The sequence below is a fragment of the Plodia interpunctella genome, chromosome Z, assembly GCF_027563975.2.
Source record: "Plodia interpunctella isolate USDA-ARS_2022_Savannah chromosome Z, ilPloInte3.2, whole genome shotgun sequence".
Taxonomy (NCBI): Eukaryota; Metazoa; Arthropoda; class Insecta; order Lepidoptera; family Pyralidae; genus Plodia; species Plodia interpunctella.
The window spans coordinates 7741350-7769245 of record NC_071324.2 but is presented as its reverse complement, the minus strand read 5'-3'; the positions used below and the strand labels follow the sequence as shown (position 1 = coordinate 7769245).

The 27896-nt window shown below is 35.4% G+C and overlaps 2 protein-coding genes across 14 annotated transcripts in view; one reads left to right on the top strand and one right to left on the bottom strand.

Annotated features, from left to right (window-relative positions):
• The first annotated feature begins 96 nt into the window (after window positions 1–96).
• Window positions 97–20640, top strand: LOC128682905 (large proline-rich protein BAG6-like). 9 transcript variants are annotated; one of them, XM_053767914.2, is made up of 23 exons: window positions 97–204; window positions 522–633; window positions 3163–3280; window positions 3505–3674; window positions 7300–7452; window positions 8480–8557; window positions 9741–9817; window positions 10082–10232; window positions 10965–11147; window positions 11293–11890; window positions 12042–12200; window positions 12574–12837; window positions 13085–13214; window positions 13400–13508; window positions 13785–13865; window positions 14202–14408; window positions 14980–15213; window positions 15767–15916; window positions 16681–16931; window positions 17363–17531; window positions 18574–18763; window positions 19023–19188; window positions 19477–20640. In XM_053767914.2, the coding sequence occupies exons 2-23, from the start codon at window positions 571–573 to the stop codon at window positions 19526–19528; spliced, it is 3753 nt and encodes a 1250-aa protein (XP_053623889.1). In that variant the 5' UTR covers window positions 97–204; window positions 522–570; the 3' UTR covers window positions 19529–20640. The 9 variants fall into 9 exon arrangements, with proteins under 9 accessions (XP_053623889.1, XP_053623891.1, XP_053623896.1 ...); XM_053767916.1 differs by lacking the exon at window positions 97–204 and adding an exon at window positions 309–447 and having other exon boundaries at window positions 7300–7446; XM_053767921.1 differs by lacking the exon at window positions 97–204 and adding an exon at window positions 309–447 and having other exon boundaries at window positions 11293–11650.
• Window positions 20641–23141: 2501 nt separating this feature from the next.
• bma (black match) overlaps window positions 23142–27896 on the bottom strand; it is a 99876-nt gene continuing 95121 nt past the window's right edge. For all 5 annotated transcript variants that reach the window (XM_053768451.1, XM_053768452.1, XM_053768453.1 and 2 more), the window contains one exon: window positions 23142–27245. In XM_053768451.1, coding sequence (XP_053624426.1) covers window positions 27219–27245 — 27 coding nt within the window. In that variant the 3' untranslated portion in view covers window positions 23142–27218. The remainder of the gene's footprint in view (window positions 27246–27896) is intronic.

Below are 27896 nucleotides of genomic sequence, written 5' to 3'. Positions count from 1 at the left end.
ATGAGCTTTGCGTAATTCGCCCTATTTTACTAAACTACTTATACTTACTAAATCCATGACTCCGACAACGGAGTACCTACCTACCTTATTTACTTGTTGGAATGACCTAATATAGCGCCATCTATGATTACTTTTCACCCGCAAGCCTCGAAGATTTTCACCAAGAACCACAGGCCCAATTTTTTCCCCGTAAAGAAAATATAGGTAGGTACCTATTTCTATGATTTAACTAAAATATGAGTTTACTAGGTATTTATTTAGTAAGACTGAGACGACTTTGTCTAGGTAGGAATTTTTGTTTCTATGGTAGTATAGCAGTTTCTATACTGTCTGTTATGGCAAGCCCATTCAACCTTTGCGATTTTTCCCTTAGCTTATGCTGAGTAAAATTTTAATTCAAATTTACTTCTTCAAGTTTTAAGCTTAAATTCTTTGTTGTTATATTACGTGAGTTAATGATTTTTTGCTATGTGTGTGTTTATTTGATTTGGGCGTAGGTTAACCATTTTGGTTTTTCGTAGGTCGCGTCACGTTATCTACCTTGCGGGCGTACATGTTTTCATGTAAAAAATGATTGATTTTACGATAAAAACGTTGGATTCCAATAATCACCATTTCTCCGTGGATGATGAGGTAAGTTTCTTTATATTTATGCATACGATTATCATCTTTTATACTATTGTACTTGTGGCATCAATACTTCTACAAATATATAGCTAATGAATCTACGTGAAGCGCCTGTGTAGATGCACCCTGGTCAGTGCAGCTGTATTGATTATTTTTATGGTAGGTATCTATCCTAACGATTACATGGCTTGATGTACCTATGTATTTGTTTGCACTTTTACCAAAAGTGTAATGAAGCAATATTTTTCTGTTAATGAAACAAAAAATCATTACTTAATTTATTTTCAAATGTTTTATGCGTGCACTTCAATACTTGCTTTGTTTATTTCTTTTGTTGTTACAAGCTTAATGCTTTATTTGTTCTATGTACTTCATAATAACAAAACAAAGAAAAAAAGGCTTTCAGAAAGCAAAATAGGTATCTCATTTGTTAATTGGGTGTTTACATTTTATCTTGTCTTTTATATTCACTTATCTGTTAATACCTATATATAGGTGAAAGCTTAGTTTTTGGGTCCAAACTTACAAAAATGTACTTATAAAATTATAATGCTAAATCAATTAAACATGGATGGAAGTATACTCACTACTTCTAATAATGATTTTAAACAGGTGTTTAAATAAAATTTGTAACAAATTTATTGCCAAATTAATTATTTATGACATAACTATGTATGTAAAACAAAATAAAAATATGGAAATTATTATAATTTTATAAATTCTATATAAATTGTGAATGACCAGGATATGGAAATATTATTAGGGCACCTAAAGTAATAAAGAGGTAATAATAATTGTTGGCCTCATTACAATTTGCTTTAAATCCAGTTGTGCTGTTTTATCTTAAGCTAGCAGTGTGTTGTTAATCTTTTATGCTAGTGTTTCAAAGATATATTATAATTTTTTAAAGGTAAAACGATCTCTGCAAATTTCAAATTCAAAATTCTTTGTGTAATTTAGGATCATATACATCATTTACTGATATCAAAAATACTTAAACTAAATCTAATGCTACTGCTGCTAAAGCTGAAAGAAAATCAAATCACTTATTCTGAAATTAGACCTTCACAGTCACTTTATCATATTAAATTCTGTAATTACAACCTACTATTATAAACGCGAATGTTTGTGAGGGCAAATGTATGTTTGTTTGTTACTTTTTCACTCAAATGTATTGGATGGTTTAATATGAAATTTGGTCACAGGTAGAATATATCCTGGAACTTTTTATCCTGATGTGTCCACAAGAGCGAAGTCTCGGGGTACAACTTGTGTTTAGTAAATGTATTTATGTCCTATCTCCTCTTGTTGCATACTGCTAATGCGGCTTTATTTTAAATGTCTGTGGTCATTTCATTGTGTTATATTTTTAGGCGACTCTACAATGTTATAATTACTATGTTGATTGTTAACTCTTGATGCATATGCGACTGTTGTCAATACTAAAGTAGTTAGAATCAATATCCTCACAAACTGAGTTTACTCATACTTTAGCTGAGTCTACACACATAAAAAGAAAAAGACTAAACCAAAATAAAATATATATATATTAAAATTTTCTTTTCCTTGTCTTATATTTTATATTCCTTATGGTTTTTACAATGTGTTGACTGTATTTGTATGAAATGGTAGCATTTTGATAATTCTGCAATGTGATGGATGCACAATGTATTGAAAATAGCTGGTTCATGGATGAGAAATGCATATGAATGAGAGATGAGAGGCACAAAGATCCTGTAATCAATGATTGTAACATTGCTAATGCGACTATTGTACTTACGACCTCAACTCTTGACGACCTCGGTGACGCAGTGGTAATGTGCTTGCCTCTGAACTGAGAGTTCCCGGGTTTGATCCCCAGTGAGGTCATGATGAAAAATGATCTTTTTATGATTGGGGCAGTTCTTGGATATTTAACTATATATCTATATGTTATAAAATATAGTATCGTTGAATTAGTATCCCATAACACAAGTCAAGAACTTACTTTGGGGCTAGCTCAATTTGTGCGATTTGTCCTAATATATTTATATAATTCATTAATTTATATAATTTACCAAAAAGGCCTGCATGATTTTTTATATTATTGATTGCTTTTTATTATTAGTAATTACTTCTTCATAGTCTTATTCCTCATGGCTGAGGGTCTTGGTTATTACGTGGAATGAAACACACACAACAACTTTCTTGCCATATTAATGGAGTGGTTTGCCATTGTCTTCTCCATTTCACACACAAGCTAATAAGAATCAACCAGTGTGCAGGTTTCCTCACGATATTTTCCTTCATCGGAAGCAAGTGGTGGTCGATGAAAACTACATACATGAGTCAGATTGGTATACAAACTCATGTGGCACGAGTAGGATTCGAACGTGGGACCTTTCGATCCACAGACGGGCGTCTTAACCATTGCACCACCACCTTCAGTAATTACTTACGAACGTAAGAAACAAGCTGTCTTTCTACCTCGACTAATTGAAGCAACTTGGTTTGTAAATAGAATTAGTATCTTTGAACAAGATATTTTTGTTTTAGACCACAATCGAGGAACTCAAGGATAAAGTCAGAGAGCAGCTGGGTATAGAGATTAATTTGCAACGACTGATCTTTTGTGGAAGAGTGTTGCAAGATGATAAAAAGCTTAAAGAATATAGTAAGTTTTATTTTAACTTATATTGAGGTAATACTTTTAAAAAATACCAACTTGCATTTGATAAGAGGACAATCCTTATATTCTATGTATATCCCAAGTCCTAGTAATAATATAAATGTCAATATGAGTTATTGGTGCAAATCTGTGAGGAGAGCATTTTTGGTAAGTAATATAATTTTTGTAATGGTTTTATTCAACTTAAAAATGTTGTCATAACTTGACAGATGTCAACGGGAAAGTGGTGCACCTGGTGCAGCGTGCTCCGCCTAGTCCGGAATTCCGCAGCTGCAACCACTCTTCAACGAACAACAGCACCACTGCCGCATTGAATCTGACCACCACTCCAAACACCGATGCTACTGCCCAAATGCAGCAACATATTAGGCGGTTGATGGTACAACCTCCAATTATTTTTTAGACTGCCACTATCACTATATTAGGGTTTATTTCTAGTATTTCCATATACAGTTTAAAAACATGCAGTGTAGGAAATTAAATAATTAATGTCTTACTAGCTAACAGGTTAGGTTTTGACTGATAATTTTTACTCGGCTAGGATAGGAGAACTGGAAAATACTTCAGGGGCTCTAGTAGACAAAAGTCCAAATTTAAACACATATAATGTAGTTATGTGTATTGAAATATTAATTCTAAAGTGTTTCTGTAATTGAAATGTGCACTTCGAGCAATGAACTCTTGTCACATAAATTCTGTAAATGTTGGTTATAATATACACATATTTCGTTTTGTTTTTACATAACCGTACTTTATAATAACAAAACGAAAACATATAGGTACAATTCATCGAATGCCGACTGAAATATTTACTCATTTTGAAAAGTGTGAAATTTACTATGCTGTCGAACCTTCGCTGTACTGTAGGCGGAGCAGCGTTACTTACGAGCAAGACAAGATAGATCCTGTCTTACCGTTACAAGCTTAACAGATTCATTCCTTGAAGTAATGGTTTTTGGCAATAGCCAGTTTGCCACCCAACTGCAAGAATGTTATTTACGATAAGACTATCACATAACTGGTCAAATTATGGAGCTGGAAAATGACTGTGTATGAGTTAGGAACTTTGTGATAAATAGGCCTGTTATTTTATATTATTTAATTTTCTATGTTTAGTTCTCATCCACATACTTTATTAGGAACGCTTTTTGAATCTCGGTAAGTGATGTCATTTCTTCTCAATATCATACAACCTCAGTATAAGGTCACTACAGTAGAACCCGCTTAATGCGATCTAAGGGCGATCCAGCGATTTCTCGATTTCTCTCGCTTATTACGATTTGTTTTGTTATCCTGTTTGATACGCCTGCACGCAGAAACCTAATGATGTAGTTTTGCTAAAAAATAAATTCAAGTCCTATCTAAAATTTTACTTCTACATAAATAATACCGTAAAGTTTTGAAGAAAATAAGCTCCACAGAAGACGTAATCTGTGGGGCTTATTTTCTTCGAAACCTGAGATTAGAGTCGATATCAAAGATTTAGGGAGAAACCGAGACCATCATCAGGTGACACTGACATATACTAGCTGACGTGTTTTGTCGTGTGGTCCGTTCTAAAGTTACTATACCTACACGAAACTTATTTAGATGAAATTGGAACATAGCATTAATGCTCATACACGCCTTAATGTCCCTACTTTCCTACATCGTATAATAAATATGCCTTTTTGGTCATTGTAAATCGTCTTAAACGGGTTTTACAATTACTACCACAGGCTTCCATATTAATAATGAAGCCTGTGGTTACTACACAAACTTGTGAAGTGGATGTGATCAAATTCTTATGAAGATAGATATAACGATTTTTTTGTCATTTGAAAAACTTATTTAGTTTTACTTAATATTAGGTCCTTACATATGAAATTGGTGTTTGGTATAGGAGGAACAAAAAGTCGGAATATTTTTTAATATAATATATTTATTTAATCAAAGTAAGAACCATTATTATCTATGCGCTTTTGCCATCACATAGGTAGTTCATTGATCCCTTTACTAAAAAGCCGTTCGGACGGAAATCAATAAAATCTTTGAAGGCGGGTTGGACTATCGCAGTTGAATTTTTTCCCTTGGAAGAATTTATCCAAATTTCGAAAAAAATGGTAATTCGTAAACCAAAAACGCACAGTGTTTTCTTTTGCCACACGACATACACATTAACCCTTCGCGTCGTTTCCGCTGTACTGGTGCCACCGTAGAACTCGTGCTCGTAAATAACGCGATATTTGAAGTTTTCCATTTTATAAACTGAGTGACGCAAACAGAAAAATCAGAAGAAAAAAAAACAAATGAATGACGTTTAACGAAACACAAATACATGTGTAAATAGCTGTATAAATTTGAATTTGGAATTCCTAACCAAAGAGGAGAAATTTGTGATTAAAATGGCCAGTACAACAAATTCATATGTAATAATTTTCATATCAATTTCATATGTAAGGACCTAATATTTGACTTGAAGGCGCCTTTATAAAGCGAACTATATTGTAATTCTTAACATTCAGAAAAAATATCAGTACGTCCTGACTGACGTTGGCGGACTGATTTAATAAAATAGTATTGTAATGTTAAATAAAATAGTTTCTACCGGGCGTTATTTGTGATATAAGAACTTTATCACCCCTGTACGTATATATACGTTTATCTTTACCACCACCATTTTACGAACAAAATCAATGACACTATAAATTATTATTTTTTTCTGCGGCTAAGCTAAGGATTAAATTGTAGTTGCAGGTACAGTGTTCAATGACTAATTTTTGTCCGTTGATTGCTTTTTATTACCTCAGCTTAATTAAAATAGGTGGTGAATGTAATTTATTACAGTAGTACCACATTTATCAGGGGTCTCGATAATGTTCGATGGCGCAAAATACCGTTGTTATATCACATCCTACTATACTCGTACCGATGGATGGCGCGGTACTGCAGAAAATCCTACATGAACGATAGTAATGGCGAACGGGTTAGGCGCGCTATGATTGGCCGAATTATTTCCGTGTCTTGCATATGTTTTTCATAGAGTTAAAAAAATTAAAAGTGGTAGTACTGTAACTTTGTAATTATTTTGCATAGGTACATACTTATTTATCAAAAACTTAATATGATATGAAGCTATTGTATTTGACTAGATATTGACGTTACCGCTGGGTGGCTGATGCAATATTAAGTAGGTGCCTTGAAGGAATTGAGTTAAATTAGTGTTTAACTATTTTCATCTAATTTGTGTTATCTTAAATGTAGGCGTAAATATTGAACTACTCCTATGCCTTTTAATGAGTTCAGAAGCCACTTCTGATGTTAAAAGATAACTCACCCCCTGTTGTTGGTAATGAAGTAAAATAAGTTACTTCAAGTAACCCAAATATTAGAATTCATTGTATAATACTCAAAGTTATGTTACAGTGGCTCCTACTCAAAATAATCATCTGGACTAAGGAGCCACTATATTCAAGAATGCACAACGTTTTTAATTGTTGAATCCATTCAGAAGAGCGTGAATTTCCATAAAAGCAATGCAGGGCGTTTGGTAACTTAATGTAGGTACAGCTTTAAGCTACAGACCTCTCTCCCTCATTTGAGTATTTTCCCGGTTACTTCCTGAGCCGATGAACGTCAGAGCTCAGGGTCCGCTTACCTTCACTTTCGTTTCCCCTTCGCAAGGTTGTCGGCATTCCTAGTTGTCAGACCAATGGCTTGTAACGCTTGTTTTTATATCACATCATCCTTGACGACATCAAGTCAGCACTTCCTGCGTTTGTACCTTTTGCCAGGGCTAGGCGGCAGCGATATAGACATTTGTTCCCTACGTAATTTGCTAGTCTACGGAAGCTATTACAGACCATTTGTACTTCAACACAGCTAATTCATTTATTCAGACTCGTAATTGTGTCTCATAGGGTGATTTTCCTTTTAAAATCTAGAGTGGTTTCTCGATTAATGCGTAAATGAAAAAAACCTTTTTTCTGATAATTATATATAATTATGGTGCTTTATCTTAACAGACCTTAAACGGCCCTCCGGACTTCGTGTTGGAGCAACAACAAGCACTGACGCTGTCGCCGACCACCGGCCGCATGGAATTCGTCAGACGTATGATAGCTGAGATTAAGGCATCATTAGCGGCTTTGCGCGCTAATATCGCCGGCGAGGTACGAGTACGTTTTGCACATTTTTGCCTTTTAAGCACCGTAGCGACTAGAGCATTTCCATTTCGAATAGTTCGACTATATATAGGTTGGCTATAGACTTCGGCGTTGCTTGCAATCACGTTGGCTGTAGGCCCTGTATACGAACTATTTCATTCAAGGATCTGTTCTTAGTCTCTACGTTATCATGAGTAGCTTCTAAGGCAAATCACAAGGTTGGGCCACACAGGTAACTGGATTATGTTTTTAACAATACGTAATAATTACATTTTCATTTTTCTCATGAGGTAATTGACATAATTTTGCGGAGTTTATTCAAATGAGTTGCAAAATTGTATCCTGTAATATATATTTTCTTATTATCCTTGTACTATCTATAGAAGTAGAAAGAAGATCATATTTCAAATAAATAATTTGTCAATACGTTTTAAAAATATTTTCATTTGTCATTTATTTTACCGCTTTAATATATTGCGATGGAACATGTTTTTTAATTATACTTTTGTATCCTGATATTAGTATTGCCACTAGGGTCAATTTTCATGACCAAATCTGTATTGTAGTGTATTCTGTATATTGTACCCTAACCTATGTTTGCATCTGTGCCAGCGAGATGACTATCTACGTCTACGGATTGTCTTTACTAAAAACCGCATGTTTTTTTGCGTTCGATAGTTTATTGAGATTATTGACTTGGATAAACCCTTCGATGTACCCGATTTTACAATTTTATTTATGTTTACGGTTTATATAATTTTGAATGTTGATGAGCCATGAACTCATAAAATACAAAAGTTTCAACTGAAAATGTGAGAAAGAGCGAAAATGCTGCATGATTAATTGAATGCTTGCATAACATGGTTATTAGTTGCATGCTAAATTATGTAGACGAGTCTTGTTTTTATATATAAGTATTTAACAGTGTTGTAACGTGTCCATTATCACGCTTAATTGTGTTAACTTTGCACTACACTATGTGTTTTAGTCCAATAATAGTTGAGAGTAGATGTTTATGTTATTGATGTGCCTACTGTAGGAAAATTCTGGTGCACCGGCTAGCAGTGAGGGCACGGAACAAATGGACAGTGAATCGTCACCTACGCCACATGAAGAGGTAAAGTAGTCATAATATTTGGCAGTTTTTGAGATGCTGAGTGATAAGGTGTTTTTTTTTTGTTTTTAAAATTATCAATCATCAATTCACTGCACAAACTGTTTTTTATTTCGAGGCTACCGAAAGCGTAAGACCCATTTGATCTCGCTTTTATATGCAGGAGGATTTCAAGATTTGAGGCTACATGTATTGGCAGAGGACTTTAATACTCCCATCAAATACACATGTCTGGCTGTTATTTCGCAATTCTAGCCAAACTGCGAATTTTCAGAATGTGCGTGAGGAACTGAGGATGTTTTACGATGAAGTGGGTAGAATATCCTGGAATATCACCTGTGATAATTTTTATATACAAGGCATCTCTATTATAACGATTTTAATATTACTTTAATAGGTAAATTGAATTAATAGAGAAAGCATAGCGCGGTAGCAATAGCTTATTTCGTTGAGATGTAAACCTTGATTTTTTTAAATAATTTGGGCATATTGTGAGGGTGGATGTATGATATTACTTGTCGAATGTTGAACACTGGTAGCGGAAAGCATAAAACACGGTGTAGGGGACTAATATGAATACAACAGGGTGGAACATCTACTGTTCCTATTATTAATCAGTCTAATACTTATATTTTCTCAAGTTTAATTACTTTACCATTGGAGCAAAGGACAGAGGTTTTACCAAATATAATTATCGTGCATGTTGTCGTAGTTACGGCATTTCATTTATAATGTTACATTGCATTTATTTAACGATCATAATTTTTGTGCTTAAATGTATTAAGTTCTACTTTTTCTATGTTCATATTTTATTCAATTTCTCAACGAAGTAGTGATAATTAATATTCTTATATTTGCATGTTTTATGTCTTATTCGAGTATTCGAAAATGGACCACCGTCATTTATTGCACTTAAGCATGGCCACGCAGCTGTTTATGAAATCTAACACAGTTACTAACAATGAAAGCCTTTTCGAAGTATGATAGCTGTTTTTGGTTCCACGTTATATTAATGACCGGTTTTTGATCTGTCTTATGAACCTGATTGATCAAATTGACGAAAGAAATGCATTAAAAAAAAAGTAAATTCCGCTGTCAAAAATGGTGAACTGTCAGTTTATTACATATACGGCGGAATTTGTCACCGATGCAGATTTATAAAACTTACGTTTTTGTATTATTATAGCCCGACCCGCAAGTCATCGAGCGTGAACCCGAAGAGTTAAGCGAAGCGGCCTTCCGAGCTCAAAACCTTCGCCGAAGGTATACTAAATACATAAAGAACATCTAAGCGAGTATATTTATATTATTATGATTAATATAAACAATTTTTTAACGACTACCTTTTTTGTCATTACAATCCTAAATTTAACGGCCAAAATTGATTTATAAACTCTCAGTGTTGCCAGCCAAGAGCACACAGCGCCCATTTATTTTCTGCGCTTTATAAAATAAAAATAATGCAAAGAAAAAAATTGTCTATTTATTTTTTGTTGTGAGATATCGATCTTTTTGTCCACATGGTAGGAGCTATAGGGCTATACGAGCGTTGCGCGCGCGCCACTCTAGGCCTCGCGACTTGGGCCAGTTGATCGACGAGCTGGAGGCTCTTCAAGAACAATTTGCGCCTCACCGAAACCATTATGTGAGACTTCTGAGGGCTGCCAATGATCCTGATGTGAGTTTTATTCACAAATTTTTCAAACATATCAAGATATGATTGTGAATTGTAATTTGTGAAAAATGTGATACACTCAAACAGTTGTTATTGCTTATTTATAAAAAAACAATTTGAAGCATAATTCTACCGCTACATTACTACGTGTTCGATATAGAAATATCTATATAAAATTTCTATCTATATATATAAGTAATTGAGTTCGCGATATTTCATACTGGCAATAGATATGAGCATTCAGCCTTGTCTTCGTATGAGTATCTATCCATGAAGTCAATTTTAAATATCGAACGGCGAAGCTTAATTTTGTTCACGAAAAAATAAGTTCTTTAAAAGCGGGAATAGAAAACTTTTATTCTTGTAAAACCGATTTTTTTTCTACTTAATAATCTAGATTTAGAGCAGAGTAGTTAGCTGGGGTATAAGCATCAATTGCACCCTCGGAACTATAGGCTGAATATCTACCTAAATATCTACCTAAATGTAGCTAAATATATCTACCTAAATATCTCGGGCTGCAATTGATGCCTTACAGCCCTTGGATACTAATCTACTATTAAAGGTTCGCTTAACTATTTTATGAAAAACTGGTTATATGAATAAAGCTGGAAACCTACAGTTGAATGAGGTGTTAATTGGCGGAAGTGTTGAAAATATATTTCTTATTTACGAGCGTGTAATATTCGTATTCCGCTGTATTTAAACAAATACATTATGTTGTTTTCATTTCAGCTCCCTGAGTTATCAGAAACTGAGCGGGCTACTTCCCAGCGCTCAGTGGATATGATTGGGGACATAATGCATAGCTTCGCGCACGCGTACCACGCCATCAGCGATATCCATTTCCCAGTGGGCCAGAGGAATCCCCGACTCACTGCTGACAGCCCCGCCGCGCGCCATCCAATACCAATGCATGTATGTAAATCTAATGATTTCTTACTATGTACTATCGCGAAAACCAGTTTCACTGGTTTTATTTCTGAAATCGTTCTAAAGATTTTTAGACAGTATATATTTAATTTTTCCCGTATTTATAACATCTGTACTGTTTTATTTCCAGGCTCATATTAATGTGATTCAGTCCAATCGTCGTCCGACGGCGCCTACAGCGACCACCACGAGCGGCGAAGCCACCGCCCCGTCGGCCCCAGCCACTGTGACTGCCAATTCTGCCACAGTCACCGCCACGGCCCCTGCCACGGCGCCAGCCACGGCGCCTGCCATGACGCCTGCTACAGCCCCTACCACGGACCCCGTCACGTCGCCCGCTACGGTGCCCGCCACGGCCCCCGTCACGGCCAGCGACACCGATCCTGCCCCTGCTCCCGCCAACGCCACTGCTACGGCCAATGGCAATCAAACCACAACTACCACTGAAGGAATTACTGGCCAATCAGCACAACTTTCCGCGCAAGCCGGTAGGAACACCACCCAACCGACTGTCAATATAAACATTCAGCCAGATCTCACGTATCAAGTAGAGATAGAGACCAGGGTGCCCATTGCTTTCCCTCTGACGGCTGCTGTTCTCAGCGGACTGAGAAACGCGGCCCCGGCCAATCAAGAACAAAATCAGACACAGCAGAACACGCAGGCCAACCCCACACAAGCCCAGTCCCAGTCCCAGTCCCAGGCCAACAGGCGACAAGTGCTACTTGGTAAGACTTTCTTTATATGTGGTTCGAATCTCGGTTGCAAGTTGGGGCGACAAAGGTGATTTTTCTTAGTACCTTTTGATGTAAAATAGCTAGAACTAGTCGTATGCGTGTTTATACAAATATAATACTCTGTAATCGTTATTTGTTGTAGATTTTGAGAATTTGTTTCGTGGATTGGGCCAAGGCGGTGGCCTCGGCGGTGTAGAGGTCGTCATGAGTATGGAGGAGATCCCTCAGGGCGTAATCGGGAATTTAGCGGGAGCAGGAGTGGGGGCCAACGCTGCTGCGCATCATGATGCTGGACCTGGAGGTAATTCCCGTATTTCTTTCTGTTTCCGTAGATAGTTCTTTTTTTCTATCCTACCATCTATCTCTTTGTCACACCTAAAATATTTGGACATTTACTATAAAGGTCTAATATAGTTTACCTAGATTTGATAGTTTTGGTTCCATTGGCAATATTATGTCTTTGTTAAATTTGCTGTACTTATTTCTTCCTTACATTATTTTAACATTATTTTTTATTCGTTTTATAATTTTTGTAGGGATTATTTTATTTTAATTTGTCACTCTTTGACAAATACACAATTGTGTATTGATGATTATCAACCAAGAAAATACTTAATTGAGAGAGATAATTTTCTTGTCATTATTCTGTTTGAATCAAAATATATTTATTACAGTATACTTGGCCCCAATGGCATGGGGCGGTCCGCCAAGCGCCGATTTACTACAAAATATTGTCTCATCGGTGATTCGTCAGGGGTTGGTGCCAGGAATGGAAGTACAAGTGCACGCTCCTATTGCAAATCAGCTCGCTGCGGCGTTGCAGGGCAATCTGCCCCAAAATCAGACCCAAAACCAAGGCCAGCCCACAGGGCAAACTGGACAGACTCAAGCTCAAGGAAATCAGGAGGGGGAGACTCAGCCAGGCCAGACCAGGCAACGTAAGTTTTGTATTTAGTATTTGTACTATAAAAACACGAAATATCAGAATTGAAAAAAAAATCTGCGACAAAGCGCTATTACGCACTATTTGTCTCTCAAAAGGAAATACGATTCTTGCATTTATTGCAATATACATTAAAGTTAGTAGATACTATTCTAAGTTAGCTTCTTATTTTTTTTCGATGAAAAATGTACCATTTGATATATTTTTTTAAATTGTAATAAAACCATAACCTTTGTGTTCAGCGAGCATTCACCTGCGTCGCGCGACCACGACCACTTCGCGCTCGCACGCCGTGACTCTGGCCAACTTGGTGTACGACAGATACTTGCATTGCGACAACGCCCACGCTCGCCGCCGCATGGCCCGCCGCCGGTAACTGTCAAGTCAAATACTACAGGATCGTAGCTAACTACAGGAGCATAGCTCCTGAGTTAGTAAATAAGAAAAGTTGACCCAATTTATTGTTACCAAAACACTACGTGCTGATGCGTTTTAAGGTGCTGTTTCATCCTTTCAATCGACACAACTTTATCTTACACAAAATGTATTTGTTTCAGTGAGCAATACCATCAGCAATTGATTGCACACGAGCGCATTCGTAGCGATCGCATTAGTGCTCAACATATTGAAGCCTTGCTTGATCGCGGGATTGTTGGGCTCACAGAGGTATGAATGCTCATTTTTTCTTTCGATTTATAACCCCCTACCAGTCGTGTTTCGACAAGAAGATTTCTAGATTTGTGGATTTATTGTCTGTAATCTATTTTTTTGTGTGAAGTGCAAAGGCCTTGGGATTTTTAATTTTTATTTTAAACAATAGAAATCCATTTTTTCTTATGAATAATCCATTATTTCTTGTATATTGGGTTTGTTATTTTTCTCTATCTCGCCGATATTCACATCAATAAACATATGAATATTAACATAGTAACATGATTTCAGCAACATTTGGATCATGCTCTTGATCTGATCAACGGCAGACCATCGCATGAGAGTTGGATAACCGCTCTTTTGGTGATCATAGTAAGTTATATTATTATATGTTTAGACTTTAAAATTTCTGCGACAGCAAAATATAGGATAAAATATGTAACATATTTTATCCTAATTCCTAGCCGTAGCCATCGTACTGAAAATTATTACATAAACGACGGCGCATGTAATCATAAATGTAACCAGTATGTTACTGTTCTTGAATAAATATTTGACATTTTTGAAAAATGAACTGAATTTATTTAATTTTTATTAATTTCAAATATATTCAATGCGATAGATAAGCAAAATAATTCTATTTCGATTCATTAATATTATGAATTCAATTTCATATCAAATTAATTAATAATCTCAATATGATTGCAGGCTCGTCACATATTCCTGTCTGAGATGACGCAGCCGATTCCCGGCGAGCCTCCGTTCGTGCCGACCGAGTTCGAGCCCGTTCGCCTGATGTTACGCGACTACATGCAGAATCTGAGGGCACGGTCTCGGCCCGGCGACGGCGAACGTTCTTTTGAAATTATGGCCGATTACCTTATCGAGGAGTACTCGGAATTCATAAATGGCATGGTAAGTGATTATGTGTTAATCATTTCTTTTATTATATAAAGAACATATGTATTAAATTAAAATAAAATATATTTCGTTCTTTTTAGATCAGATATTGTGACACACCTTTTATGCAATTAAGATTAAGTGTATCTAAATTGCTATTTCTAAATGAATTTCTATTAGGTATATTTTTATTCAAAATTTAAGATTTACTAGCATCTATATTAGAAAACGGTTTATTGATGGACTGTATTTTTGCAAATCGTGGAGTTGTGGTCTGATTTGGAAATACTGAGCGTTTCCAGTTGACGAGTGTCCCCTGTCAAGTGGTCGGTCGGACACACCCTCATTCCTTTTCTTTAACATTCCATAAAGAGTCAATCAAAATTATCAGGGAGAAAAGTTTGACCTCGTTCGTCTGGCGATCATAGATTAAATGCATGTTTTTATAAACTATTAAAAAATAGTATCATTGACATTGATTGAAGTGAAACATAAACGTGATCGTTGAACGTCAATGTGTGGAATGTCAACGTAAGTAAACAGTTACATGTTAGCGTTTAGAATATCATGTTTATTTTGTGTTCAGTTCCGTTATGCGCGCTTGCGTCCGGAGGTGGATCCCCTGAGGTCCATCCGTGCTCTGATGCGTTTTCGTCTGCCGGCTGCCATCGCTTCCGTCATGTCAGACTCTTCTACGGAAACCTTCGCTGCTCGATTCTACAGTATTTTCGCGCGAATCTTCACTGATTTGACCGCGATGATATTGTACATCTGCGAGGAGGGCGTGGTGGGCTTGAGGGAGATCTACAGGGAGTTCTTGGTAAATTGATTTTTAAATTAGTTATAGAGGATTATTAGATTAGGCTTTGTTTGGGTCTTGCTTTTGATATGAATTGAACACGTTGACACATAGGTGTCAACGTATTCAGTTTTGTTGTAATGATGTCGATATAATTTCTTAAATATTATGGTTTTAACGGTATATATGAATCAGTTGAGGTCACAACCATAAAAGTATAAATAAAGCACAGTCTTTGACTTGTATTTGTATTTTTTACAATTCCTCGCTTTGCACACATAAGTATATTTTCTTAAATTTATATAATCGAAATATTTTACTAGATAATCAGAGATTAGTTTTTTTATAAACATTTTGTCGGTTTGGTTTGTCTGGTTGCACTATTACCTTTCTTAAAAAGGGGCTTAGCACGAATCTTGTTTATTTAATGTTGCCTGTCTGCGACTATGGCTACTGCAAGGATATTAAAACGTCAGCGACATTAAATAATAAGGTTTTTGCTCAGTCCCCTAAATAAATAAAGTTACTATTAAGGCTTGTATTATAGAAATAAATTGTCATGTTTCCATTTCAGGAAGAGAACTTGGGTTCTTTCGACCAGACCATACGCGAAACACTGATGGTCCTGGCCTACGGTAACATGAACGGGGTGTTGCAATCGATCAATTCCAGTGTGGACAACATTCGTCTGTTCCTACGTAGGCGGGACTCCGATTCCGAGGCAGTAAGTATTAACTCTAAGTTTTCGTTAGTACATTACCCCAATTAGCCTAAAGATGTAAAATCATTACATAGTTCCCTTTATCAAAATCTTCAGTGTATTGCAGTATTTCTTGGTGTATGACACATACTCACTTTTTACGAATTTTCCGAAATCTTAGACCCAGCTAGTTACATTTTTGCCCCATAAAAGTTTAATCCATTAAAGATTTTCGAGATGGTCTTTTAATCATACTCATTCATATAAATAATTGAATATATTTGATTTTTTCTCACTACAGGAACTCTTCAATTTGAAGTATTTAATATGCATGACATTTTGCATTCTGTAGCTTGTCTCAATTGTTCCTACCCATATAATCAACGTTTTTAAGTTTTTATTTTGATAGAACATTGAAATGTTTGTATGTATGTACCTAGTAATTATTAAGTCTGTCTGCTTTTGTGGATAATATATAGTTGGCTTGGATTCCTTGCATATCATTGTTGTGAAAGAATATAGGTATAGTTTTGTTTCAAAGACGTTTGTGTATGTATAGTAAGGTCCTAACTCTTCATGCGTCTCTTTCTCTTTGTTTGCTAATTGCCTTATCAAAAATGCTTGCACTCAATGCTTAAACGTTAATTTTAATTTTCTCAAGTGAAATGGAATCACCTAGCCAAACTGTAAACAACAACAAAGTATGCAGCCCACGACGTCGCTGATGACTTCGACTTGTGAGGACGGGGGCAGTTTACAAAAATATGTAAAAGGACGATTTCTTCTAGCCACCTCCAGCTCGCGTAGAGCCGTCGCCGATGGAAGTGTCGCCGGCGCCCGAGGACGAGCGGCCCCGGGCCGGCTCGCCCCCTCCGCCGCTCGCCGCCGATGTCCCGTCGCCGGGCGACGCAACACCGGCCGGTTTCCCCGAGGTGGCCGCGCAATCCACGGCCCCACTCGAATGTAACCTGTGCGAAGTCTGCCACTTGCCCACCGACGAGATACCCGAAGTATTTGAAACAGCAATCACTCCGGCCAGGTAATGAGAGGAATCTCTTTTCAGCACACGTCGACAACATTTCGATTAGTAGTCAGAAGACGACTTCCGTGGAGTAGTCACAACGCCTTATCTTTTGATTCCCTGCGCGGGCAATATTTATTATTGTTATAATAAAAAATTAAGTTTTGAGTTTATCTTGCCTGATCGTGTCCATTCGACTGACGAAGGGTCGTTGATTGTTATATAAATTTATTTTAAATTGACATTGTATATAACTTTTGCCTTCTCTGCTTGGGTTTGGTCTAGTATGTATATATGTTCTTTGTTGTGTAATTATTTACACGTCTAGCAATATAATAAAGCAACGTGTAAATGCCATTCAGGCAAATAAAATGTACGAACTAAGTATATTTTTAATTAACGACCGCGTCCATTTTGATGGCACAAGTAACAACGTAGAATAATGTTAGCAGGGAAATGGAGACAGAGTCCCAATCAGACTCACGCTCGGATGCTGAAGGTACCTCAGACTCAGCAGAAGCGAGGATGGAAGAAGTGAAGCCAATCATGGACACGCCACCGACCACTGAAGCACCCAGACCTTCGACTAATGCTTCTAACTCTAATAATATTCGATTCGTAAGTTTGTTATCATTTTTCCGTCCGCAATCATTTGTCGTTTTATTTAATTATTTTCTTATTTATTTTTGCATAAATAATATACCTACCTCAATGCAGGTACATTGAGGTAGGTATATTATTTATGCAATCTCCAATTGTGACGAATGATATACGTGTTTGCTAAATCACATTATTGTTATTATCTATATTCGTAAATGAATGTCTTTAATAGGTATTAAATAAAAGTAAGAGACATTACCACATTCTGATGGAATGTGTCCGGAACGAATGCGAAAGACCTTTATACAAAGGTCTAAAATAATTTATTGAGTTAGGAAATTTTACTAGCATTCTTGTCTGTCCATCATCGGACGAGGCAAGGATGCTATATAAAATGGTAATGGTCGGTGTGAAGCGTCGATCTATATTATATAATAATACTATTTTTGTTACCACCTATAAGGGTGACATAGTCAATTCTGACAAAACCCTCTATAATAAATAAAGAGAAAAAAGGAAAAAAATAATTATTAATCAATCTATATTTTACAATAATCTTACATTGGACTAAAAGTACTAAAAGTAATGAAAAGATTTAGTTACACTGAACTCTGAATGTCCCACAATTACCTGGACACTGATAGATCTAAGGGTAACAAAACATATGTGCGTGAGCAATTTATTCTTAAGTTCCGCAATTAAAGATATCGCGAAAACTCAAATGAAATAGAAGATTTCCATATAACTCCTCCGCTTTGTGAGAGGCCTTAGCCTATCTCACCAAGCGGCACTTTGGGACTTTCAAAACTGGGTATACGGTGATTGACAAAATTAGCACTTTGTCATGGGACAGAGTGCTAATTTTGTCACTAACGCGTATTAGAATTACCTTCGAAGAAAATGTTCTCCTTGGGTATTTCTAACACACCTTTCTCTTCTTATATGAACGAAGTGAAATATATATATTACGAAGTATAGTTTTATCTGTCTACGGTTCTAACGGACCATTCTGATTGCCGGTGGTGCCGCCAATCAACTAGTTATACAATGACAATGACAGGTGCCACCAATGGTAATTGTCCAGCATTGGGGCTCGGAGTGGGTGCCGGTGTTGACTCACGACCAGCAGTCGCAGGACGGGCAGCAGCCGGAGCCCTACAGCGACGCTTACCTCTCCGGCATGCCGTCGAGGAAGCGCCGCTGCGTGCGACAGAATAGACCTGCCACTACTCTCGATGGATTCATGAATGGTGAGAACTTTATTTAATCGACTTTTGACACCAACAACGTATTTCGTAGTCACAGTCGTTAATAAGGTCGTCGTAATTTTAACATGCATTCAAAAATATTTGGTTTATTTTTTATATTTATTTTTTACTGTGGAAATTGAATAATATATTTTTGCTTGTAACACTGAGCCGTTACCTGATGCGCGCGTACCTAAGGTTATCTGACATACACATACATGTTAATGTGTGTCTACTTTCTAATAAAAACATATTCTAATAGAGAGCGTACGTGAAGCGGCATTGGAGCGTACATCGACCGTGGACAACAGATCGTTTCGGCTCGCGTTCCGCGAACACATGCGCACCCTCGCCCGCCAGCGCGCCCTCGCCTCCGAGGACTACGACCCGCTGCGCTACACATCCGCCGCGAGGTTCCTCGACACCAGGTTACCACTCTATACAATACTTGGCAATTTAAATCTCGACCACTGGCCGAGATGGGCATGCACAAAAATGGTGGTTGTCGGGTCGTTCAGTTTAGTTTTTAGCTCATTCATGACAAACGACATATTCTTATTTCAATCTAGTGACAATTGAATTTGTGACTAGCAATAAAGAAATCTGAATCTGAGTATTTGTTATAAGAAAATATTAGTTTACATCTTTCGATCAGAATGAACATGTGTTACTGGTGTATTTCAGTGTAAAGATTAACTTATTATTTTGGGTTTCAGAACAAACAAGAAAGACAATCCCGAAAGCGAAACAAAAGACCCGAGCAAGTGAAATGGCCAAGTCGAAAGGGGCAGAATCACAGTCCTTAGCTTTAGATCATATTGGCTTGGCTTACTTATTTCCAAGCTGTATGGGTTTTAATAATTAATAATGGATTAATGATTTATGAACTGTGTGTTTAAAAATATATCTCAGTGTAGTAATCACTAAAATCTATGATTGTACAATAGCATCGTTTTATTATCTTTTCATTATGGTATCCGTTATATTTAATTTGTTTTATTTCTACTGAAGAAAATCAATTGGTTGAAATATGAAATATAATTTTTATTTTCATCAATTTATTTTATTATTTTGCATTGAACGTTACAATATGGCCTATTGGAACAATTTTGTAGGTAATTTATCTATTGATGTATTTTACTGTTAGGTTTCGATGATACTTAGATTGTATCATGCAATTAAACATAATAGTACATACTTTATTGTGCATTATACAGTCATTTTAATATCATATTATGAATATTAATATTACTGAGTCTTTAGGACGGCATGCTATCATTATCACATTATTCGCACATAATATACATGTACCTATTGATTTTGCAAGAAATATTTAATCGGTAATCTCGTCTACTCCCTCAATTAGATGTTAGCTAATATGATATTTCACATGTACTTACGGCTGAAATTTATTGATGTCAATGCAATATTTTAATATTATTTTGCATTTATTGTATAGATTACAATTTCAACTTAATTATTCATTATATTAGTTATTGTTAATTGTTTTTAGATTTAAATCATTAATTTACACTCAATAAATGCATGGATTTATTGTTGTTCTAATTTTCAATTGTTAAGCTAAATGATTAATTCTTGAATATTTAATTTTCGCATCTATATTTAATTTTTTATTTATTATCATTTATATTATATCTATATATCGTAATAATGACATGGAATTTCATACATTAATAGCATACCGTAGTCAAATATAACACAACTTGATGTCCTTATTGAGTAGGTGTTTTGGGATATTTTTATGTTAGCGTTTAAGCAACATAGAATAATTGTAGCCTGGTAACCATGATGATCCAGATCGTTGTCATTATTATATCCGCTCATACTGGAGGTTATCTTAATAAATGTAAACAATAGAATGTTTTTTCATAAACCACCTTTTCTACTTTGACTGTCACCTACTGATTCCTTCCTCAAAACCTTTAGCTTTTCGTAATCTCGATTTTTTCGATGGAATTACCTATTTCCTGCAATTCGAAACTACCTGACCATGAACAATATTTTTCTCTCCGGTGATTAGTTACTCCAGCAGATATCGTTTTTCCATTAAAAAAAAACTACAACAGGCACAAACGTTTTATGCCGGGCACATACATAGCTGATTAGGCACTATTCTATTCATATTTCTGTAGGAGATACATTCCAGCTGGAGTAACGCACACGACTAAAGTTATTAAAATGTCCTTAAAGATTGAAGAAGATTAGGAGAATATTTTATTCAATGTAGAAAACTTAAAAAGTGAGATTGAACTTTGAGTGTAGTGTATACAGTTTATAGTCCGCAATTTTATGGATATTCAGCAGTGTTCGTGGCCAAACGACAATCATATGACACACAGTTCGCCAAACTTTGGCTGATTCGGCTTACAATGCTCGATTTTCATTGTGCCTGTCAAATAAACTGCGCAATGTTCGTGCATTCTCGTCAGCATCTGGTGGAGTTCGGCGATACTATTGTAGCTATATAGCCGCAGTTCACCGCGGGCATAATTTTCATGCCACACTGTCAAACAGTATGCCAAACTTTGTCGGATTCAATATACATTGCTGGTTTTTAATTGTGGTAAATGAAAACACTACTAATAACTACACAATGTTCACGCATTATCGTCAGCAAGTGTACGAGATTGGCGAAGTGTGGAGCTGGCATCGTTCCTCGTTGAACGTGGCGTTGTTGTACTTACTAGTTAACTATTCGCATAATAATGTTGGCGCTATATATGGTTCGTAGAATTTCATGTCGGTTATGCGTTTAGTACATACTATTGCCGAACTCTAACAGATGTCAGAATTTACGTAGTTTGTGTGAGAGCTTTTAATTACTACAACGAAAATTCAGCAACGTCAGACGCTTTCGCCGAACTCATACGCTCTAGCTAGCATTATATTTCAATGTACGATTCTTAATATTGTACCTAGATGGCTCTGAGCATTTCCAGCTCTAGCGTTGAAAAAGGCGTAAGTTTTTAAGTCCTTCTGGTAACAAATAACATTTTTTTGAAGTCTGTAGGTATTTCCTAACAATTAATAATTGGATTAATTTTAAGGGCTTAGGAACAGCGGTCCTCCACTCAAGGGTAATAAATATGTATTTTTGTTTTTATAATTTTTTATATATAGGTTCCTTTCACAATATGCATTACGCAACGTACGTGCCATATTCCTTTATTATATTTATTTTATACTAGCTGCGCTCCAGGACTTCTCTCTCGTGGGAATTTCGGGATATAACCCTGTTACAGTTTAGCCACTACACTTTACAAAATTTCTAACAAACGGTCCAATAGATTTTGCGTGAAAGAGTAACAAACATATATACATCCTTACAAACTTTCGCTTTAATAATATTAGTAGGATTGTCTTTTTTCATATAGCGTTATTCCTTGTTACATACACAAGTTCTACAAAGTTCCATTAATCTTCGATCTGGTGGCTCAATAGTGCCTACAAGACGAGCCAAGCGAAATGCATGGGCACTACTACCTTTTCTCTAAACGTTTCTTCGTATTTTTGAACCCTCGTAACTTTGGTTTGGACAATGCCTAGTTCCTTTGGATAGTTAACATTTTCAAGATATACAATGAGTACATTAATTAAACATACAAAGTTTGAATATCGTAGCTGGTATACTTTAGATTTTATATATATAAAATGGGTTTATCGGCATATGTCCATAAACCCATAATTTCGTCACTGACTGATTCACTGATCATCAAAATTTTTAAGGTCATTCCTGTACCTATGGTTCTTAATAATTCTTAATTAGTACAGAGACAACAAAAAAATTAAAAACCTAACCTAACCCGGGATGGGTTAGGTTAGGTTTTTATTTTTTTTTTTGGTATAGGGGTTGGAAGTTTGTATTGACTAGCGCTATTTCTGATGGATATATTAAAATTAGTTCTTGTGACAAATAAAAAAATACGTGTGTGGTAATTTTACAAAAATCATCCCCTAACTCCTTAAAAAGGAGGTGAAAGTTTACGGTAATAGTGGCGATGGCCGTCGCTACAAGGTCAATAAAAAAATAAAAAAAAATATATAAAAAAAAAATAAAGGAAACAAAAAAAAAATTGGCCGTTTTGCTACCGTCACCAATATTTCATAGGCATATATCATATTTCTAGAGTAAAGAAACGGCCAAGCTACACGAGATCTGATCACTTTTTCATACACAATGTTTTTGGTGGGATTCAAATTTCTTTTAAAATTCGTAATCCTGTTCAGAAGATAAATAGCTTATTAGAAGTTTTTTGTTGGGCAGCATGTTCGACCGTCCTTCCCCTTGCAATATAACACATAACACAACACAATTAATGAAATATAACAGTATAATTTAATGATTTATTTATTTTTCTATATGTGCCACGTATACATTAATAGAATGACAAAGAACAACATAAATTTGTTTATGCCTCTTCGGTACATTTTGATAAGTTTACAATTTTGGATATTTTCGTATAGATTTTGATATTTATTTTAGACTTAATTGGTAATTATATATTTTGTTTCACATGAACCGCAAATAACATTTATTCTTACTATACACATTCAATCTACAGTTTTTTTATTTTTATTTTTAGGTAAATATTTCATCATGTAGGGGACCTAATATTGGATTTAAACAACAACTCTGAATACATGCTAACTTCTGTTATTTAATAACATCTTATTCGTCTATTTAATAAGTGGAATTTAAACATTCAGATAAGGGAATATATAATTTATGTGAATATATGGTATTCTCTATATAATTGCAATTGCAATTGTATTCTCTATATATTGTATCTCTTTACGGATAACTTCCTATATTATAAAGTTACATCGAAAGTGATAGGGCTTAGAGTCAAGAAAGAAAGAAAGTGACCTATAGAAATATAAGTTTGGTTACGAAATCGTTCTGTACTTAAATAATGCCTAACAGTTTCGGGCGACTCAGTCTGAATGTAATTCCTACTAAAATAAGATCAGAAAAAACCTAATTTAAGGCAACAATTTTCATCTAAATATAACAGGAAATAGAATTGAGTAAAAATCGTAATTATTTTAATTCTATATTAACCTGAGTAAGCTCAAACACGATAAAAATTTAGTTCACCTAAAATTTTGAGAAGAATTTAATTTCGCATCTATCTGCGAGGAAAGAACTTACAAAAGTATTGTCGAATATTATCTCTTTTGTCCTAGAAAAGTTAGCAGTCGAGGTTATAAAGAAGTCTATTCACAGAACAAGATCACAAGATAGCACAATATTTAATACAAATGCTAACTACGTGTATATTTTAGGTACATAAAGGTAGGTACATATCGTAGAATCACATCAAATATTATAAAATGTTTATAGAGCGATATCAAGGATAAATATACAAAGGTAGATAGGTAGGTAGTACATGTAAAACTTATTCATAAGTCTAACAATGAGCAAACACCACAACCCTTCGAAGAATTAATATTTAAAACGTTTTCAAAATATAAAATGTCTTAGACTCGAATAAGTACTTCATAGAATGTGAATTTAATAGCGTTAATAATAAGTACTTTGGAACGTTTTCTACAGAAATGAATAGTTAAGGTTATGACCAGCACACAGTCCTTTTGTGGCATTGTTTGTCACAAATAGGCACACACATTGTGTTAATTTAACTTGTTATTTACGTAATATAACGTCGTCAAGACAATTAATATGCTTCTCCATGTTCTGGATGGGAACATCTCGGCCGACATTGCAACGTTCGCTCATCCTATCCCTAACATTTACTTAGTCGGAATTTATAGCGCAATTTTAATTGTGACTGAAACACGTATCGAAATTTTAATAATTGGAATAATATGTACTTATTTATAGGTACGAGTATAGTTTACTCACCGTAATCAGTTTCTATAGTCAACATGCCAATAATATTAGGGTGGCTTTAAACATCAAATTTCTGCAGTATTTGTTAATCAAATAAACAACTATAATTTTCCTCGCCCTTACAAAATGTTCGATTAGCAGATCGGACGCATAATACGGGCAGTCAAAATTTTTTTACTAACTATCTATTGGAGTTGTTGGATTTCACCAATTGAGCACAATTAATAAACTTAAGTAGGAAATTTTGTTTTACATAGACTCAGCATAATGTGAAAGCCACCCATATTTATATTTTTTAATACTTACGTCAAATGTTTTGTTCTCAATTACCAAACCCAAACCAATAAAAAACCATATTTTATTAAACTTTAGTAATGTCGGACATGCACGTATCATTATGACTATCGTTGTATCCAACGTTAATATCGTGTTCATTCTAACTTTCATAGATAAAGGCAAATACTCCTCAGGACAGGTTCACAACACCAATATATTAATTTTACATTACGATAATGTAGGTAACTACCTACGATATTTATTTATCTTAATCCAAGGAATTTCCTATCCCTATTTCTCACTTTCTGGACAATCTTACAAGGTAAAACTTTAATAAAAATTATAATTCCATTGAAGGATACGTGAACCGGACTTGCCGCGGTTTTATATAAGTTGAAAATAAGATATTTATTTACATATTTTCTAGAATAAAAAGTCATGATAAAAAGTGGAAAACCACATTTAAAATCATCAATATATAAATGAACTAGTGACTTTGTTTTATATTACTTATTATAGAAATGTAATCAGGTAGTTCTACAGTGTAAATAGTGCAATATAATGGTATATAATTTTCTGTTTATACCATAAATAAATACTTAATGAGACCAATATATAATTAAGATCACAAATACAAGAGCGTAAAAAGCTATAAGTAGCATTATTTGTTTTCTCAAAAATATTTATATTTCATTCAATAAAGTATAAATAATAAATTGGATTTTATAAAAATACAGAATATATAAGATTTCCAAATTGGGTCGATGTTTCAGTATAAGTCCCGGTCCATTTAAATGTTTTATCGTGCCTGTTTTTTACGATGTCCCTTCTGGCGAAAATGTCAACGAAAATTCGATTATGAAAAAAGCCGACAATCAATAAATTTAGTTATAATTTAATCACATCTTGTCCTAAATTAAGAAGTATAATATTCGATATGTTAGCAATCTCCATAAAGGGACCATCACTTTTTTTTTTACAAAAATCATTAATTCAATGGAAGAGGCAGTCAGCCAAGACTTCTCTTTATGTTATCATATCACTAGATCTATACTTTCCGATGTAGACCTTAGCCGCGTGATATGAGTAGGTACAATGTAGTAGAACTCTTTAGATAAATCTCAAAGGAGAAACGAAAACAAATCATCTGAATTGAAATCAAATAGGCACTTTATTTAAACAAATGGATTACTTTTATATGGTACGTAGAATTTTTGGGAATTCCAAACAGTCGTTTTGTTTTATTGATGCGACTTATATAATTCCTTAACGTAAATTTAGCGTTTGGCACCCTTCTCACTTCGGATCAAAATGCAATTACGTGCATAGGATCCTATCACAATTCATTATTAATAATATAAATAAATGCGATTCCGACAAGCCTGTGTAAAATAAAGTTTTAACAAGATCTGCCAATTTGTAGCAACTTATTACAATTTGAGGAAAATAAAATTTGTTTTCGGTGCCACATATCCGAATTATAGTAAAATATGTATTTGCTCGACTTGCAGGGGACACTGCATCTGGGAAGATGCAAATTTATTTTAAATTTTAGCGATTCCCTCAAGATTATATAAATATAATTATTAAATATTAAAAGCTTTTCATTAAGCAGTCTAAGATTTAATTTAAATAATATTCAATCGGTCCAGTATTAACTGATATACAGATATTTAAATGTGAAAGTGTGCACAATAAACAAAGTTATATATAGGTATTGAACAGGTGCATCATAAAGTGCTCGCCAGGCGCAATGCAAAACGCAACGAAACACGAGTCGCCCCGCCGCCCCAGAGCGCAGCGCCGCGATGCGCTCTGCAGCCTCTGAGCGATGTTCTGGCACCTGGGGCGGCTAGGGCAGCTGTAACCACTAATTGCATTCTAAATCATTCAGAGCTCGACATGTGTTTTGTCACTTGATGCATTATTTGTTAAAACTTACACATTTCTAATCAAATCAAACGAAACTCGCCTACAATAGTTCCTAAAATTTTTAAAATGATGGCAGCATGCAATGCATTCCTTTATATTCGAAAAATAATTGTTGTGCCGGATCTATTGGATTTACAAAAAAAAGTTTCGAATATTGTTAGGCCGACGCATGACACTTACATGACAGTTGCTACATTTTGTTACTTTTAATTAAGACGAAGTATTGAATTGAGAAGCTCATTTTCAGTGCGGTAGTGCGCGTGAGGCGGAGTCGCGCGACGGGTGCTAGCGGCGGCCGGCGCGGGGCGGCGCGGGCGTCGCGAGCCCGCGAGTGTTCGCTACGGGGCGGCCGCGGCTCTAACGTTAATCAAATGTTTACGTACGCCCGGAAAACAGCTGGTACTGCAAGCAACCACAATAAAAGGTGATTAAAAAAAGCGCGTGCGAGGCCGGAGGTAGCGGCCGCCAGATGCCGCCGCAGCCAGCCCGGCACCGCCCGCCCGCTCCACTACGCTACCAAGCTCTACTCTACTGCTACGCTGCTCAGCCTGAGACACCTCTCCTCGGCTGCCCGATTTCGAGATACTATTTCATACTACATAATCCACCAACACACGGTCAAGATCGCTAAACAAACAAGCAATAGGTACTAGACTTATTAACTCGTTATACTGACTTTTATTACGCAATTTAAAGGAATGCTAATTAAGTCAGCAGTTTTCGCTTAAGTTTATAATATTAGCCAACATTCAGTGAGAATATTTTTCTACAGCTTTTGTAGCTATTAAATATATAAGTGGCTGTTAAAGCATCTCGTGCGCTGTGAGTAATTTTCGAAGTTATATAGTTGCAATTGGTAAAAATATGTTTATACAGGTTTACTTGTAAAACACCAATAATCTCGTAGGACTACAAGATAAACATCAACCTTAGTTCTGCGAGTTTTGACATACTTAACCAGGTACTTGACATGACTTTTATTAGGTTTTTAATTTCTTTTTCTGGAAAGCTATAAACATAGAAACGAAATATTAAATTACCTATTTTTATATT